The following is a 19,010-nucleotide window of genomic DNA, read 5'->3' as shown; positions in this document are numbered from 1 at the left end:
TTGATAGCTTCCTGATCAGTCAGGGCATCAAAAGATATAGTGAGGTGTATGGGTTTGAGTGGGATCCGGGATCAGCCATGGTGGAGCAGACTCGATGGGCTGAATGGCCTAATTCTGCTCCTATGTCTTATGGTGGCGCATCAGGTGGCATTTCTTTTTGCTGTTTCTGTAGCATTTAACTTTTTTGATGCTGAGTTGGTAGCTGGATGCTCAATCCAGCACAGATGGAAAGCATGTAAGAAGCCGTCTGGATTTGAACTTGGGACCATTTGCCTTGAAGTCTGGTGCTGATGCCACTACAGTACTGGCTGGCACATCTATCCATGCTGAAGTACTAATCTGCCTCAGTCCATATACCTGCACCCAAACCATGGCCCTCCATGTCCCTCCCATTCATGTGCCCATCAAAATTTCAGTTAAATATTGAAATCGAACCCACATTCACCTCTTGTTGGCAGCTCCTTCCACACTGTTTCCCCTCATGTTCATTTCACCTTTCACCCTTGACTCATGATCTCTAGTTCTAGTCTTGCCCAACTTCATTGAGAGGAAAAAACCTGTTTGTATTTGCCCTATCTATACCCATCATAATTTTGTTTACTTCTATCAAACTTCCCTCATTCTTCTACGTTCCAGGGAATAAAGCCCTTCATTCTTTCCCTATAAACTTGGGTCCTCAAGTATTGACAGCATGCTTGTATTTTTTTTTCTGTATTCTTTCAATCTTATTGATATCTTTCCTGCAGGGAGGTGACCGAAACTGCACATGATACTTCAAATTATGACTTGCCAATATCTTGTACAACTTCAACATTACATCTCTACTCCTGTACTCAATAATTTGATTTATGAAGGCCAACATGCCAAAAGCTTTCTACCTATGACACCACTTTCAAGGAATTATGGATCTGTATTCCCAGATTCCACTGTCTACTGCAAGTCCTACCCTGGTTTGTCCTTCCAAAGTGCAACAACCCCACTTGCCTGCATTAAATTCCATCTGCCATTTTCAGCTCATTTTTTTCAACTCGTCCAGATTCCTCTGCAAGCTTTGATAATCTTCCTTGCTGTCCACTAAACCTTCAATCTTGGTGTCATTAGCAAATTCGTTAACCACATTATCATCCAGATCATTGACCCATCACGAGTGCAACCATCTACTACCTCTCTGGCTTCTTCCTCTGAAACCAATGTCTAATCCAATTTACTACAAACGTACTTCATCTAATACCAAGTGAATGAACCTTCTTGAAAAACCTTTCATGCGAGACTTTGTCAGAGACTTTGCTCAAGTCCTTATCAACAACATCCATCGCCTTGCCATCATCACTTTGCTGATAATTTCTTTGAAAAATGATAATTAGTTAGACATGACTTAACATGCACAAAGCTATGTTGACCATCCCTCATAAGTCCTTGTCTATTGAAATACTTATACGGTACATTCGGTCCCCTGAATACCTTTCAATAAATTACCCACCACTGATGTCAGGGTCACTGGCCTATAATTTCCTGGCTTATTCCTGGAGCCCTTTTTAAACAAGTGAACAGCTTTAGCTATCCCAGACAAGAGAAAATCTGCAGATGCTGGAAATCTGAGCAACACACAAAATTCTGGAGGAACTCAGCAGGCTAGGCAGCATCTAGGAAAAGAATACAGTCTACATTTTGGGCCGAAACCTTGCGGTAGGACTTGACATTTCTGCCCAAAACATCGACTGCTATTTTCCTGGATGCTGCCTGCTGAGTTCCTCCGACTGTGGCTATCCTCCCACCCTCTAGCACTTCGCCCGTGGCTAAGGGTGTTCGAAATATTTCTGCTAGGAGCCCTTGTAATTTATGCAATAGCCTCCCACAGGATCCAAGGGAACACCTTGTCAGGTTCTGGGGATTTATCCACCTTAAAGCTTTTTCAAGTATATGAAGAGTAAAAGACAAGTGAGAGTAGATATAGGACCGATAGAAAATGATGCTGGAGAAATTGTGATGCTGGAGAAATTGTAATGGGAGATAAGGAGATGGCAGAGGAACTGAACAAGTATTTTGCATCAGTCTTCACTGAGGAAGACATCAGCAGTATACTGGACACTCAAGGGTGGCAGGGAAGTGAAGTGTGCACAGTCACAATTACGACAGAGAAAGTACTCAGGAAGCTGAATAGGCTAAAGGTAGATAAATCTCCTGGACCAGATGGAATGCACCCGCGTGTTCTGAAGGAAGTAGCTGTGGAGATTGCGGAGGCGTTAGCGATGATCTTTCAAAAGTCGATAGATTCTGGCATGGTTCCGGAAGACTGGAAGATTGCAAATGTCACTCCGCTATTTAAGAAGGGGGCAAAGAAGCAAAAAGTAAATTATAGACCTGTTAGCTTGACATCGGTGGTTGGGAAGTTGTTGGAGTCGATTGTCAAGGATGAGGTTACAGAGTACCTGGAGTCATACGACAGGATAGGCAGAACTCAGCATGGATTCCTTAAAGGAAAATCCTGCCTGACAAACCTATTACAATTTTTTGAGGAAATTACCAGTAGGCTAGACAAGGGAGATGCAGTGGATGTTGTATATTTGGATTTTCAGAAGGCCTTTGACAAGGTGCCACACATGAGGCTACTTAACAAGATAAGAGTCCATGGAATTACGGGAAAGTTACATACGTGGATAGAGCGTTGGCTGATTGGCAGGAAACAGAGAGTGGGAATAAAGGGATCCTATTCTGGTTGGCTGCCGGTTACCAGTGGTTTTCCACAGGGATCAGTGTTGGGGCCGCTTCTTTTTACATTGTACATCAACGATTTGGATTATGGAATAGATGGCTTTGTGGCTAAGTTTTCTGACGATACGAAGATAGGTGGAGTGGCCGGTAGTGCTGAGGAAATGGAGAGTCTGCAGAGAGACTTGGATAGATTGGAAGAATGGGCAGAGAAGTGGCAAATGGAGTACAATGTTGGAAAGTGTATGGTTATGCACTTTGGCAGAAAAAATAAATGGGCAGACTATTATTTAAATGGGGAAAGAATTCAAAGTTCTGAGATGCAACAGGACCTGGGAGTCCTCGTACAGGATACCGTTAAGGTTAACCTCCAGGTTGAGTCGGTAGTGAAGAAGGCGAATGCAATGTTGGCATTCATTTCTAGAGGAATAGAGTATAGGAGCAGGGATGTGATGTTGAGGCTCTATAAGGCACTGGTGAGACCTCACTTGGAGTACTGTGGGCAGTTTTGGTCTCCTTATTTAAGCAAGGATGTGCTGACATTGGAGAGGGTACAGAGAAGATTCAGTAGAATGATTCCAGGAATGAGAGGGTTAACGTATGAGGAACATCTGTCCGCTCTTGGACTGTATTCCTTGGAGTTTAGAAGAATGAGGGGAGACCTCATAGAAACATTTCAAATGTTAAAAGGCATGGACAGAGTGGATGTGGCAAAGTTTCCCATGATGGGGGAGTCTAGTACGAGAGGGCATGACTTAAGGATTGAAGGGTGCCCATTCAGAACAGAAAGGCGAGGAAATTTTTTTAGTCAGAGGGTGGTGAATCTATGGAATTTGTTGCCACGGGCAGCAGTGGAGGCCAAGTCATTGGGTGTATTTAAGGCAGAGATTGATAGGTATCTGAATAGCCAGGGCATCAAATATTATGGTGAGAAGGCGGGGGAGTGGGACCAAATAGGAGAATGGATCAGCTCATAAAATGGCGGAGCAGACCCGATGGGCCGAATGGCCTACTTCTGCTTCTTTGTCTTATGGTCTTAATTTGCCTATACAGCAAACACCTGCTTTGCCTCACTTCTGCAGACTGTGTGTCCATCTTCTGAGTAAATGCAGATGTGAAAAAATAATTTAAGATCTCTCGGCTCCATGCATGGATGACCTCTCTAATCTTTCAGAGGGCCAGTTTGTCACTTGCTAACATTTTGCTTTGTTGTATATCTGTAGAAGCTCATGGGATTCTCCTTCACCTTGTCGGCTTGATGCTCATGCCTCAGATTTCCATAGGTGTTCTCTTGTACTTTTTTTATACTCAAGTATTTCATTTTCTCCTTCCTGTTTATACCTGCCATACACCTTTTTCTTAACCAGGGTATCAACCTCTCAAACCAATTTTCCTTAGATCTTTTGTCCTTGCCTTTTATTCTGACAGGAACATACAAACTGTACACTCAAAATTTTACCTGAAGGCTTCCCACTTACCAAGTACACCTTTGCCAGAGAACAAGCTATCACAGTCCATACTTGCCAGATCTTTTATGATGCCATCAAAATTAGCCTCCAATTTAGAAGCTCAACCTAAGGAACAGACCTGTCCTTCTGCATAATTATTTTAAAATGAATGGCATTATGATAATTAGATGCCGAGTGTTTTCTTACCTGTCCCCTCGCCTGTCTCATTCCCCAATTGTAGATATATTGCACTCTGTAGATGGGACCTCTGTGTACTGATTAAGAAAACTTGCTTGAACACATTTTATAAACTCTTGCCCATCTAGCCCTCATACACTATGGCTGTCCCAGTCAGTATGTGGAAAGTTAAAATCACCTACTATCACAGCCTGGTGTTTCTTGCCACAGTCTGCGATCACTCTACAAATTTGCTCCTCTAATTCCCATGGACTGTTATTGTCTGTAATGGAATCCCATTAATGTGGTCATCCCTTTCTTATTGCTCAGTTCTACCCTTGTAGCCTCAGTAGACAAGCTATCTAGTCTGAGCACTGCCGCAACATTTTCCCTGACTGGTAGTGTCATCCCTCCCACTCTCTATCAATGAATTTTACCATCTATTCAAATTATCACATAACACCCAGTGAGTTCAAGTAGACCATAAGACATAGGAACAGAATTAGGCCATTCAGCCTATTGAGTCTGCTCTGCAATTCCATCTTGACTGAATTATTATCCCTCTCAACCCCATTATTCTGCCTTTTCCACTAATCAAGAACCTATCAAACTCTGCTTAAATATACTGTTATGTACCCCGTAACTGGGTTGCCAAACCAGCAGAAATGGATCACTCAGTTGGAGTCTGGATTACTAGAACTAAGAAAGTTTTATTAAAGAAACAAGCAACACAGTAATCGAAAGGATAATAAATGCAACAGTTCAGCAATGATAAACACACATGTGCACAGAATTAAGATAACAGCATCAATCAAGCTCTATTGTTGTCTAGGGGTAAATGACCAAATTTCAAAGTGACACAAAGTTCAGTCCAATTTAGTTCAGTTCGCAGTAATCGTTGCCATGGCGATGGACAACGTGGGGGGGGGGAGAGAGAGAGAGAGAAAACGGGAACGACTGATCATTCAGAAACGGCTTCCACTCACAGACCGGCGATAATTACTCACAAGCAGCTTTTGGGCAGGTCCTTGGTGATGTCACCTGAGGTCACCGACTGTGACCCCTCCTCCAGATGCGGTCGATCCTCTGCAGTGAACCCGGCACCCAAGCAAGGGCGGACACACACCGGGTTCCCGCTGATCGTACCTTTCCACCCTGTGCGTTGTCTGGTACTTCCCACCGACTCGTGAGAGGTGCACCGCTTCCAGGGTCTTGTTACCTCGGGTGTCGTGTGTCCTGCCTTAGTGAACCTGTCCCTTTTTATCCCCCTGCTGGGGTATCGCCTGTCCATCACTTCAAACAGTTCAGGGTTCAAAGGGGGAGCCGCTCCAGACAGCTCTCTCTCTCCCGTCCCTTCATTACACATCTCCAGATGCTGTTTCATTGTGTTCCTTATCTCTCTCTTGAAGACAGGTGGCAGACCAACTGCTGATCACACAGGACAGCTAACATCTTATCTATGTGTATTCTCGTCACAATACCCAATGTCAATGAAGTCCACAGATAAAGAAACTACTCCTCATCGCTGTTTTGAAAGTACATTGTTCTATTCTCAGGCTGTACCCTCTGGTCTTAGACTCCTCCATTATCGGAAACATTCTTTTCACATCCGCTGTATCTAGGCTTTTCAATACTTGATAGGGTTCAATGAGATCTCCCCTCATTCTTCTAAACTCCATTGAATACAGGCACAGAGCCATCAAGCGCTCATCATAGGATAGGCCTCTCATTCCCAGGATCATTCTCGTGAACTTCCTCCTGAACCCTCTCCAATGTGAGTGCATCCTTTCTTGGATAAGGAACCCAAAACAGCTCTCGATACCAATTACGGGCTGACCAATGCCTTATAATAGCGTTGTGTTAACCTCTACAGTATTGCAGCTCAGGGAGTTTGGAGTTCAATTCTGGCATCCTTTGTAAGCAAGTCTATATTTTCCTTTCTGTGTGCGCATGGGTTTCCTTCCGTAATTCCGGTTTCCTCCCATGTTCCAAAGATGTGATGCTTAAGTTGGAAGTTGTCCTGTGATTCGGCTGGGGTTAAATCGGGGGTGGTTGCTGGGCAGCGCTGGTCAAAGGGCTGAATGGTCCTATTCTGCGCTCTATCTCTAAATTAAAGATTTTTTAAAAAAATAATGAAGCCTCAGCATTCCATCCATCCTTTTGTATTCTAGTTCTTTTGAATTGAATGCTGAGGTTGCATTTGCCTTCCTTACCACTGACATCCTACAAGTTTACCTTTAGGGAATTCTGCACAATGACTCCCAAGTCCCTTTATACCCCTGATTTCTAAATTTTCTTCCTGTTTAGAAAATAGTATTCTCCCAATCCTGTGTACATACATCTATTGATGCTTCTGGACACATCTTCAGTGATGTTCCTGGAATCTTCGGGTCTTTCAACATCATACAACCTCCTCCAGGTGACCCAGCTGGGACTGATCAGACCCCAGCTTGTGTCCAGATGGCTCGCTACTTATGACTCCATGGCTCCCCTCTTTTGAGCCACAGCCATCTTGAGGCCCTCTCTGCCGCATCGGTGGTACTGCGGATGGCTCTCCTCTTCCTCTCTTCCTCGATGCACAAGTCCTTCTGTAAACTCCTTGTTTCCTCAACACTACCTGCCCCTCCACTTATCTTTGTATCATCCACAAACTTGGCCACAAAGCCATCAATTCTGTCATTCAAATCAAGTCATTGGGTATAATGTGAAAAGAGATCCCAGCAATTAATCCTGTGGAACACCACTAGTCAGTTGCAGCCAACCAGAAAAGGTCCTCTTTATTCCCATTCTTTGCCTTCTGCCAGTCAATTTATGCTAGTATCTTTCTTGTAATACTATGGCCTCTTATCTTGCTAAGCAACCTCATTTGTGGCACTTTGTCAAAGACCCTCTGAAAATTCAAGTAAACAACATCCACTGACTCTCCTTTGTCTATCTTGCCTGTTATTTCCTCAATAGATTCTAACATACTGGTCAGGCAAGATTTGGCCTTAAGGAAACAATGCAGACTTTGGCCTCTTTTATCATTTGCCTCCAAATACCCTGAAACCCCATCCTTGAAAATGGACTCCAATGTCTTCCCAACCACTGAAGCCAGGTCAGGCCAGTAATTTGCTTGCTTTTTTTTTTGCTTCCCTCCCTCCTTAAAACATCTTAAAGAGTGGAGTGACATTTGCAATTTTCCAGTTCTCCTGCACCTTTCCTGAATCTCCTGGATCTTGAACAATCACTACTAATGCCCCACAATCTTTCGGAACCCTGGAGTGTAGTCCATCTGGTCCAAATGCCTTATCTATCTTCAAACCTTTCAGCTTCACATGTAAGTTTTCATTAGTAATAGCAACTGCACTCTTTTGCTGCCTGACACTCTGAAATATCCTGCATACGGCTGGTATTTTGCAAACTGAAGATTGACGCAAGTACATAATAAGTTTGTCTGCTATTTCTATTTCGCCCCCCCATTATGCTGCTGCTCCAGTGTCATTTTCCAGTGGTCCAATATCCACTCTTGCCTTTTACTCTTTATATCTAAAAAACCTTTTGATATCCTCTTGATAGCTTCCCAATCCTTTAGCTTCCCACTAATTTTTGCTATATTATCTGCCCTCACTTTGTTTTTATGCTGTCCTTTACTTGTCAGCCATGGTTGTCTCTACTCCCTTTTAAACTACTACTTTGGGACGAGTCTATCCTGTGCCTTCAATTGCTCCCAGTAGCTCCGGGAATTGCTCTTCGGCCATCCGTGCTAGTGTCTCCTTACAATCAACTTTGGCCAACTCCCCTCTCGTGCTCCTGAAATTCCCTTAATTCCATTGTAATACTAATATATCTGACTTTATCTTCTCCCCCTCAACTGCAGAGTGAATTCAATCATTTTATTCAATCAGTGCCTCCCAGTGTTCCTTTTCCCTGAGTTTCCTAATCGAATCTGGTTCATTACACAACACATAATTGCTTTTTCCCTAGTGGACTCAACCGCGAGTTGCTCTAAATAGGCATTCGTTAAATTCCTCCTCTTGCGATCAAGCATCAACCTGATATTCTTGAAATCCTCCATGACGAATGGGACAAATGGATTTCCCGCTTCATTTGGCAAGGAAGGAAACCTAGAATTCGATATAACACCTTACAGTTAGGGAAGGAAGGAGGAGGTATGGTTCTTCCTTGCCTGAGAAATTATTTTTATGCCTCACAGATAACCCCTCTGTTATATTGGTGTAATAGGGAATATAAGGCTAGATGGAAGGAAATAGAATTTGGATTAGTTGACAGTTTTCCTCTTCAGGCCTCAATAGCTGACAAAGGATTGATGGCCCAGTTGGAAAAATTTAATAATGCTTGGATAAATCTTACATTAAAAGTATGGCAGAAGGTGGTTAATTCATGTGGAATTAATAACATGCTAAAACTCTTTAGATGGTGTGCATATGATACCGAATTCCTTCCCAACAGAGGAGATAAAAGATTTGAGCTATGGATAAAGAAAGGTCTTACAACCTACCTCTCATTTATAGATAAAAGAGTATTACAAAGTTTCCAAATCCTGCAGGACAAACATGGCCTAGAACATAATGACTTTTTTAGGTACCTTCAAATACGAAACTATGTTAACCAGAGTTGTAGATACTCAGACCTATCAACAGTAGAATTAGAATTTTTCAAGATTCTGAATTCGGCTTGCAGTTCAATACCTAGTAAATCAGTTTCTCACCTATATAATGCACTCTCCCATGCTAAAAATGTAAATACACTGTATATTAAAGAGAAGTGGGAGAAAGAAGCGGGGTTGGTACTTTCAGAGGAGGCTTGGGGGAAAATCTGCAGCTTTCAATGGTCCTCGACTAATTCTTTGACTTGGAGAGAACATTGTTGGAAAAATATTATAAGATACCTCAAGACCCCATATCAGGAAAAATATAAAGATACAAATGTGATGTGTTGGAGAAGGTGCGGCTCCAAGGAGGCAAATCATTTTCATATTTTCTGGGATTGCCCTAAATTAAGTCTATTTTGGGAAGGTATTCATAGAACATTAGTTAAGGTACTTAGGTCCCAGATACCTCTGAACTTTGAGACGCTCTATTTGGGGCATGTATTGTTCCTTGAACAGAAGGAAGATATAAAGTTGCTGCAGGCCCTCTTAACGGCAAGTAAGAAATCAATCACTAGAAAATGGCTAAATCCAATACCACCTACATTAGAAGATTGGTACGAAATTATCTTGGAAATATTTAAAATGGAAAAGTTGACCTACTCCCTGAGAACTCAAAAAGAAACATTTTATCAAATCTGGAATAAATGGATTGAATATATAACCCCAATGCGAGCAGACTTTAGATGACTCTCCTAATGATTTATATTGCTCTTCTCATCAACACAGTAATATTGCTAACGTAAGCACCCCTAGTCTAAATGTTTGTTGTTTTTTTTTGGAAAATAGAGAATTAACACAAGTAAAGGGAAAGATTTGGGAAAGGGATAAAAAAAAATGAAAAAATTAAGTAAATAAGTACATAGGGATTGGATAATTATGTCTGCGGGCAGGAACAAGCACGAACATTGCTTATTGGGATATAAACACCTACAATGGTTGGTATATAGGCTTGTATGCAACATTTTGGACCAGTGGAAATGGTCCAGAAGGGTTGTATGGAAACTATTATTACCATTTTTCTTAACAACTAATTTCATTACTTAGCCTAATAGATTAGATTTACCACAGTACATAATTATCTATTTAAATGTTTATTTTGCTTTTATATCATCTCAATGTGTACTTAAGAATGTATAAATAATTGTAGTTTTATACATATAAAAAATGGAAAAGGTTATATGTGTGAAAAAAGTACATGATAATTGTGAACTCCTTATCCAAATAAAAATAAAATTTAAAAAAATAAGAAATCCTCCATGACTATCGTAGCAGTAATTCAGCAGTCATTGCCCAGCTTCCAAAGGACCTTCAAGCATCTAGCCTTATGAGGTAGAACATAAAACCCTGACCAAAGGTGCAGTTTTTTAATGGCTGAATTAGAGTTGTGATGGAGAAATTCAGGATGTGAACTTGTGAGATTGAAATTTGAGGGAGAAACCGCGATTGGAATAGTGCCAATAAATATGTTAAGGAGGCCAGAAGGAGGAAATGGGTGTATATCAAGGAGGAAAAATTCTAAAGGTGGCCAGGTTGAAGATGAAGTCAACTGGAATTTAGTCTTTTCAGTCTAACCAAAAGAAATTTCTGGCTATATGTGGAACTGTAGAAAACTACTTCGTAGAAGGTAGATGATGAGCACATATTGTTCACGTAGGCTGAAAAAGGCTTGTCCAGTGTAATCTCACCTTCCATCGTTCTTCACCAGTACACAAGTAATTCTGAAATGTATGGATGGCTTCTCCCTCAGCCACCATATCAGAGCTGTGTGATTTTATTTCGTATATTAATATTCTCCCTAATCCTTTTTCCAGTTGCCTTAAATCTGTGACTCCTTGTGTTCATCCAGGCACTCTAGATTTGTTAGTCACTTTTTTTCTATGAATCAGAATCGGGTTTATTATCAATGCTGTGAAAGTTGTTTTGTGGCTGCAGTTACAGTAAATAAGTGTGAAAAAGAACAAGTCTGTGAAACATTTTTATCCTGAACTCCTTGAATGCTTTCCATTGGCCTAAGACAGATTTACTTCCTGTAGAAATTTCTAGCACTCTTTTCCTCGGCCACTTGTGTGTTATCTTTTTCCTTTCCAGGAACTGTTTATTCTAACTGAATTATAAATGTCACTGCCAAGGAACTCTGCCACAGATGTTCATTCCAGCAGCTCAGCTTCATTCCTTCAACATCATTTCCAAAGTGCAACCCCACTTCAAGGCCTCATTGGGCTTGCTGTAAATGGACTGATATTACAGGGTGTTATTTCACAAATTTCCTACTGTACTTTTTTAGGCTGATTGTACCATGGTTAAAATCAGCAGGTGAAGTTCCTGTTACTCTCCTGACCACCCCCATTCATCCCAGTCTACCCTCAAGGCTTCAGATTGAGGGGCATTAATCTGTTGTCATCTGTAGCATCACATTTTATAGTATTTTATCTGTTTAGGTGGAATTTTAAGTATGAAACTCAAATAGAGAGCAGTATAATGATAGACCAGGGGACATTAATAGGTGAAATGGGTGAAAACATTGCAGATACAATTAAATGCGAGTTAACTGTGAAATGCTGTGTTTGAGGGACGTATTGTGGAGAAAGAACATAATCCAACAAGTACCTTTCTGTGGAGGAACTGGAGAAGCATGTCCACAAATTAGGGGAAACTCCGTTTGTAGGCTTGATAAATCTTAAACTTGTGATACAGGAGGAAGCCAATTTGGTCCATTGGGCCCATGTCTGTTCCCAGGAGAGCAATCCTATTAGACTCAATTCAATTCAATTCTGTCTACACATGCTCAAAAACTTCCCTTTGATTCCTTTTACCATTTGCCTACACTTGGGGTAATTCACAGCAGCTAACAAACTTGCCAGAATGTCTTTCGGAGGTGGGAGGAAACTGGAGCTCCCAAAAACATCTGGTCATACAGAGAATTTACAAGCTTTGAGTAGGTAGTACCCAAGATCAGGATCGAGCAAGTGTTCTTGTACAGCGAGGCAAAGTAGAGGCAAACCAAAGTTGTGCTAAAGCTCAAATATCAGCTTGGACATCGGGTGCAATATTGTGCACAATTATGGGCATCACGAAAGACTTTAGGATTTTAGAAAGATACTGTTTATTTACTGTGAGTAATTCAGGGGTGTGGTTATTTTGAAAGCCATGGGTTGTTCTTAAGAACGGATATGAGCATAGATGTTAAAGTACAGTATAGACCCATCAGCCCATGATGTTGTTCCGACCTACTAAGATCAATCTAACTCCCGCCTACGGGGGCCCTGCATTTCTTTTTGCAATCCATTTGCACATCTAAGAGCTTCTTTAATGTCCCTTAAATAGAAAGATGATCATTGATGTATGTATTAAGGATTGTGCTGTATTCTGATAGAGCCGTTAAGGAGAAATTCTTCTTTGGCCAGCGATGGATAATGAGATTATTAGAACATAGAGCGTAGAACAGTACAGCATTCTTACAGGTCTTTCAGCCCACAAAATTAGAAAACATACAGCACAATACGGGCCCTTCAGCCCACAAAGCTGTGCCGAACATGTCCTTACCTTAGAACTACCTAGGCTTATCCGTATCCCTCTATTTTTCTAAGCTTCATGTACCTGTCCAGGAGTCTCTTAAAAGACCTTATCGTTTCTGCTGCCACTGCCGCCAGCATTTCAGCCCTGAGGAAAAAGCCTTTGACTGTCCACATGCCTCTCATTATCTTGTACACCTCCATCAGGTCACCTGTCATCCTCAGTTGCTCCAAGGAGAAAAGGCCAAGTTCACTCAACCCATTGGAAAGGGTACAGAGGAGATTTACCAGGATGCTGCCTGGTTTAGAGAGTATGTATTATGATCAGAGATTAAGGGAGCTAGGGCTTTACTCTTTGGAGAGGAGGAGGATGAGAGGAGACATGATAGAGGTGTACAAGATATCAAGAGGAATAGATGGTGGATAGCCAGCGCCTCTTCCCCAAGGCACCACTGCTCAATACAAGAGGACATGGCTTTAAGGTAAGGGGTGGGAAGTTCAAGGGGGATATTAGAGAAAGGTTTTTTACTCAGAGAGTGGTTGGTGAGTGGAATGCACTGCCTGAGTCAGTGGTGGAGGTAGATACACTAGTGAAATTTAAGAGACTACTAGACAGGTATATGGAGGAATTTAAGGTGGGGGGTTATATGGGAGGCAGGGTTTGAGGGTTGGCCCAACATTGAGGGCTGATGGGCCTGTAATGTGCTGTACTGTTCTATGTTCTGTTCTATTCTTATAAGACGTGCTCCCCGAAATTGTTCAAAACTTTTAACCTATTCCAAGATCAATCTAGCACTTCCCTTCCACATAGCTCTCCATATTTTTCATCCATGTGCCTATCTATATATTTAAGAATACAGAATATTTATGAATCCCATGCCTGTGATTTTAGTTCATTAGCATGTGTACAGTCCATATATACAGCACAGGAACAGCTCTTTGCCCATGATGTTGAGTAACTAAAACTAATCTCTTTTCCATACACTATGTTCATATTACTCCATTTGTTGCACATCCATGTGCCTATCCAAGAGCTGCTTGTGCGCCTCTATCATATTTGCCTTCACTGCAACCACTGGCAGTCCATTCCAGGTACCCACCACTGTTTAATAAAAACTTGCCCCCAACATCTCCTTTTCCCCTTCTCACCTTAAAAATGCCTCCTAGTATTAAACAATTCAACCCTGTCTATGCCTAATAAACTACTATCAAGTCTTTTGTTCCCTCTAAGCTGCGCAGTAACTGATATGCTCCCATGCGCAGAGCCTTTGATCACGATAGTCCCACGGTCAGGTTGGAGGAGCAACATCTTGTATTTTGCCTGGGTAGCCTCCAACCTCATGACATGTACATTGGTTTCTCAAACTTCCGGTAATGTCCCCCTTCCCCTTCCCCTTCCCCTTCCCCTTCCCCATTCCCTATTCCCATTTCCCTCTCTCACCTTATCTCCTTGCCTGTCCATCACCTCCCCCCCTTTCATTCTTCCATGACTTTCTGTCCTCTCCTATCAGATTCCACCTTCTCTAGCCCTGTGTCTCTTTCACCAATCAACTTCCCAACTCTCTACTTCACCCCCGCCCCGAAGTTTCACCCATTACCTTGTGTTTCTTCCTCCCCTTCTCCACCTTCTTACCCTGACTCCTCATCTTTTTTTTTTCCTCCCCCTCCAGTCCTGATGAAGGTTCTTGGCCCGAAACGTCATCTGTACTCTTTTCCATAAGTGCTGCCTGGGCTGCTGAGTTCCAGCATTTTGTGTTATAACATATTTAAATTATCAGTGTTTCAAATTGTAACGATAAACACAGAATGGAAGTCGGTAGCTTATTGTTAGTAATCAATCATTCCACTGATGTCTTTGTAATAAAGACAGACCAGGAGAAGTTTACTAAACATGAAAGATTTTCTTTGTACTGTATTTCATTATACCTTCCAATTAATACAAACCATTAAAACTGTATTTGTTCAATTTTTATTCTAAATGTTCATAGTTTTACCAAAAAACATTAAAGTGCTTCACAATTTTCAGGCCATATTTGGGAAAAACAAATTAAAAAATAAATTTCTTGCTCAGAACAATGGTCTGTTCACACAACTGCTATAGAGAGGGGGGAAATTGTGAACATTGAACAAGTTTCATTTCAGCCTCTGTAGCTCCAGTGAAAACAATCCAAGTCTGGCCAATGTCTCTCCATTGCACATGCCCTCGCAAAAGCCATCATCACAGACTCGCAAGCATGCAGGCACACACCAAAAAAAAAAGAAAGCATACGGTGTATTGGCCTTCATCAATCGTGGGATTGAGTTTGGGAGCCGATGTAATGTTGCAGCTATATAGGACCCTGGTCAGACCATACTTGGAGTACTGTGCTCAATTCTGGTCGCCTCACTTCAGGAAGGATGTGGAAACCATAGAAAGGGTGCAGAGGAGATTTACAAGGATGTTGCCTGGATTGGGGAGCATGCCTTATGAGAATAGGTTGAGGGAACTCGGCCTTTTCGTCTTGGAGTGACGGAGGATGACAGGTGACCTGATAGAGGTGTATAAAATGATAGGCATTTTTTTGTGTGGATAGTCAGGCTTTTTCCCAGGGCGGAAGTGGCTAGCATGAGAGGGCACAGTTTTAAGGTGCTTGGAAGGAGGTACAGAGGAGTTGTCAGAGGTACGTTTTTTATGCAGAGAGTGGTGAGTGCGTGGAATGGGCTGCCGGCGACGGTGGTGGAGGCGGATACGGTAAGGTCTTTTGAGAAACTCCTGGACAGGTACATGGAGCTTAGAAAAATAGAGAGCTATGGGTAAGTCTAGGTAATTTCTAAGGTAAGGACATGTTCGGCATAGCTTTGTGGGTCGTAGGGTTTGCTGTAGGTATTCTGCTGTAGGTTTTCTTTGTTTCTATGATCATGCACAACTGAAGAATAACTTTAAAGTTGTGTTTTTCACATTTAATGTTATTTAAATACTCATTATAGAAATTTAAAAAAACTTATTTTCTCCTAGTCAAATGGGAGTAAAAGCCTTGCAAACAGGACCTCGTCCGTGTTGTCAGCTGCAGCCACAAAGAAGGCTTCAACTAACATAAACGCTGCAAAAGAGACTTCTGATTTTGCTGGATTGATGACAACTGTATCAGCTGTTAAAGTACCTCCAGTTATTCCAGAAGAAAAAGGTGATGAAGCTAATCTAGAGGGAAAAGGTAGGACTATTTCCTAAAATAAGAATAAAGTAAATTATAAATAAAGTGGATTCTGTTTAATTGGGTCATTGCTTAATCATGGTGGCCGTTTATTTGAGACAACTCTTAAAGAACAAAAACTAATCGAGAAAATAGCCAGGATTCCCTTTGTTTATTTGGGAGACTCTGCAGCTTTATCAGTTCAGGAGACTGTTGCCGACTAGGTACTTAATAGCCTCAGTCACGCGTACCTGAGTGGCCATTATACACTACACTGTGCTTAGAGTGAACAGTTTTTAAATGACACCAATTACATGTGTTTGTTGCAGATCAGATTTAGGCCTCTTTGATATGACTGGTGTGGCCCTCTCCTTGATTAAAATGACTGCCCTGTTTGCCCTTTGACAGCTGGTCTCTTTTTACACCTTTCCTGCCCCAGTGTGTTTGTAAGGGACAGAGGACCTTGTCGTGGTGTCACCTATACCGTCCTTGTGTTAAAGCTGTTTTGCATGTTCTTTGTATTTGCCTATCCTTATCAGCAGAAAGGTTTCTGTACAGAGTCGGAGCATAGGAGGGTGAGTTCAAATCCTGCTATTGTAAAACATTTCAAGCATCCCAAACCCCCCATAGGAGCTAGTTTAATTCTCTTTCGGGAAGGAGTACTTTCAACCCACTTTGATATTGATGCAATTCCATTTGCACATTGTTCTTTAATGTCGGAGCAACAAAATGGTAGCGAAATATCAGGTAAAAGGGCAGTAGGAATTTTGCTTTTGTTTTAAAACATAACCATGTATGTTTGCTTTTAATGTTATTTTTTGTACTGTTATGTTGCTCTGTAGAACTGAATGATAAGTGAGAAGTCATGGTGAAATTAGAATTAATCCAGTCATTTGACTGGGTATCTTCTCTAATACATGTGCACAAAGGGCTAGATATTCATTCTGTCCTTTAAGTTACACTATCTAGCAAAAACAGCATATTGATCCCGACTTCTGAAATTTGCTCTATGTGCAATACAATCCCTATAATTTTAAAATAAAGGTCAACGAACCACAACTGCTATCTTACTGTTTAGTTCATGTCACCAAGAATGAACTTTAGTTTGGGATGGTCTGAAACATGCCTGTTACAGAGCGGACATGGAGAGGATTTCCCATTTGCTGGAGTCTAGGATCTGAGGACATGGCCTTAAAAAAAAAGGGATATTCCTTTAAAACTGAGATGGACAAATTTCTTCAGCACTGAATTTGTGGAGGCCAAGTCATTGGGTGTACTTATCAGAGATAGATAAAGGAGTTAAGGGTGAAGATAAAAGAATGGAGTTGAAAAAATATTGCGGAGAAGACTTGATGGGCTGCATGGCTTAATTTTGTTCCCCTATCTTGGGGCCTATGGTGATATTCTTTGGGGAGTCCTCTTACTCTTAACAAAATGCAAGAAAATTGAATGTTCACTTGTAATAACCTGCTTTGCCCTTACTATGTGTTTCTAGGTTTATCACATAGTACCAGTTTGGATGTCATTCCATCCAAAGAGGTGGAAAATTCAAAAAGAGCCGATGACAGTGGCAATTTCAAGAACCTTGATTATATTGGCAGGAACAGTTTTGGAGATATGTTCTCACCAGTCAGAGATGGTGAGTTGATTTAAATTGGCATACTTATGAGAATATGTACTTAGTTCATGAAATGGTAATTGGTCATAATGAATTATGGCTTGTTTTTCTAGATGTTTCAGGATTAAAGGCAACTGAAGACTCTGTGACAAGAGGAAATGGTATGCTTATAAATTCAGCTGACCTGCATTAGCAAATTGACCAACTTGTCTTGATATATTTTTTTAATGTAGCCAGTAATTGCTAAAATAGTTCTTTTATGAACAGCTTTATGCTTATGAGTAAACTTTGCTATCAAAGATTCAGAGCTTATAATATTAGATTAGATTCAACTTTATTGTCATTGTGCCGAGTACAGATACAAAGCCAAAGAAATGCATTTAGCATCTGACCAGAAAGGCAAAAGATAGTGTTATTTACACAATAACTGCGAATAAAGAAAGTGCTACAGCACACAAATATAAAAGTACTGAAACAGTACAATACGGGTGCAATACTGCTTAGCACTGTGATGAGACGTTCAGCAGTGTCACAGCCTCAGGGAAGAAGCTCTTCCTGTGCCTGCTGGTGTGGGAGCGGAGGCTTCTGTAGCGCTTACCGGATGGGAGGTGAGTAAAAAAGTCCATGGTTAGGGTGAGATGCATCCTTGATAATGCTTTTCGCCCTGCCCAGGCAGCATTTATGGTAGATGTTCTCAATGGTGGGCAATTGGGTGCCAGTAATCCGCTGGGCAGTTTTCACCACACGTTGGAGTGCTTTGCGGTGCGATACGGGACAATTGCCATACCACATTGAGATGCAGATGGTGAGTATGCTCTCTATGGTACAGAGGTAAAAGTCCGTCAGTATCCTGGGACAGAGGTGAGCTTTCTTCATGCTCCACAAGAAATAAAGGCGCTGTTGAGCCTTTTTAATCAGGATGAAGGAGTTCAGGACCAGGTGAGATCCTCGGAAATGTGGACACCAAGGAATTTGAAGCTTGATACATGCTCCACTACAGTTCTGTTGATGTAGATGGAGATGTGAGTGTGACTCCCAGCATGCCTGAAGTCCACAATGATCTCCTTGGTCTTCTGGGTGTTTAAGGGCCAAATTGGCACACCACACAGCCAGGTGTTGGACCTCGTCCCTGTAGGCCGTCTCATCATCCCCTCTGATCAGACCAACCACCGTGGTGTCATCTGCGAACTTGATTATGGAGTTAGAACCATGTACAGGAACGCAATCGTGGGTGAAAAGGGAGTACAGAAGAAGGCTCAGCACACAGCCTTGAGGCACACCAGTGTTCAGGGTAAGAGTGGAGGGGGAGAGGTTGTCTAACTGAACTGATTGGGGTCTGTTAATCAGAAAGTCCAAGGTCCAATTGCAGAGGGATACGCTGATACCAAGCTGGCGAAGTTTGATGATCGGCTTGGAGGGGATCACAGTATTGAATGCCGAACTAAAGTCAATGAACAGCATTCTGACGTAAGAGTTGAGGTTGGCCAGGTGGGTCAGGGCAGAGTAAAGTGCCGTGGAGATGGCATCCTCTGTTGACCTGTTGGTGCGATAGGCAAATTGATGGGGGTCCAGGGTAGAGGGCAGACAGGATTTCAGATGTGATAGAGCCAGTCTCTCAAAGCACTTTGCAATGATGGGGGTGAGTGCAACTGGATGGAAGTCATTCAGGCCCGTGGCAGTGGAATGCTTTGGCACTGGCACAATGCTGGTGATCTTGAAGCT

The 19,010-nt window shown here is 41.9% G+C and overlaps 1 protein-coding gene across 2 annotated transcripts in view; it reads left to right on the top strand.

Moving 5' to 3' along the window:
- nedd1 (NEDD1 gamma-tubulin ring complex targeting factor) overlaps positions 1-19,010 on the top strand; it is a 76,735-nt gene that overhangs the window by 19,252 nt on the left and 38,473 nt on the right. For both annotated transcript variants that reach the window (XM_063072239.1, XM_063072240.1), the window contains exons 8-10: positions 15,496-15,691; positions 17,166-17,309; positions 17,402-17,449. In XM_063072239.1, coding sequence (XP_062928309.1) covers positions 15,496-15,691; positions 17,166-17,309; positions 17,402-17,449 — 388 coding nt within the window. The remainder of the gene's footprint in view (positions 1-15,495; positions 15,692-17,165; positions 17,310-17,401; positions 17,450-19,010) is intronic.

Source organism: Mobula hypostoma, chromosome 20 (genome assembly GCF_963921235.1).
Source record: "Mobula hypostoma chromosome 20, sMobHyp1.1, whole genome shotgun sequence".
Lineage (NCBI taxonomy): Eukaryota > Metazoa > Chordata > Chondrichthyes > Myliobatiformes > Myliobatidae > Mobula > Mobula hypostoma.
Note: the sequence above shows the minus strand (reverse complement) of the source record. Positions and strands in the feature narration are given on the sequence as shown.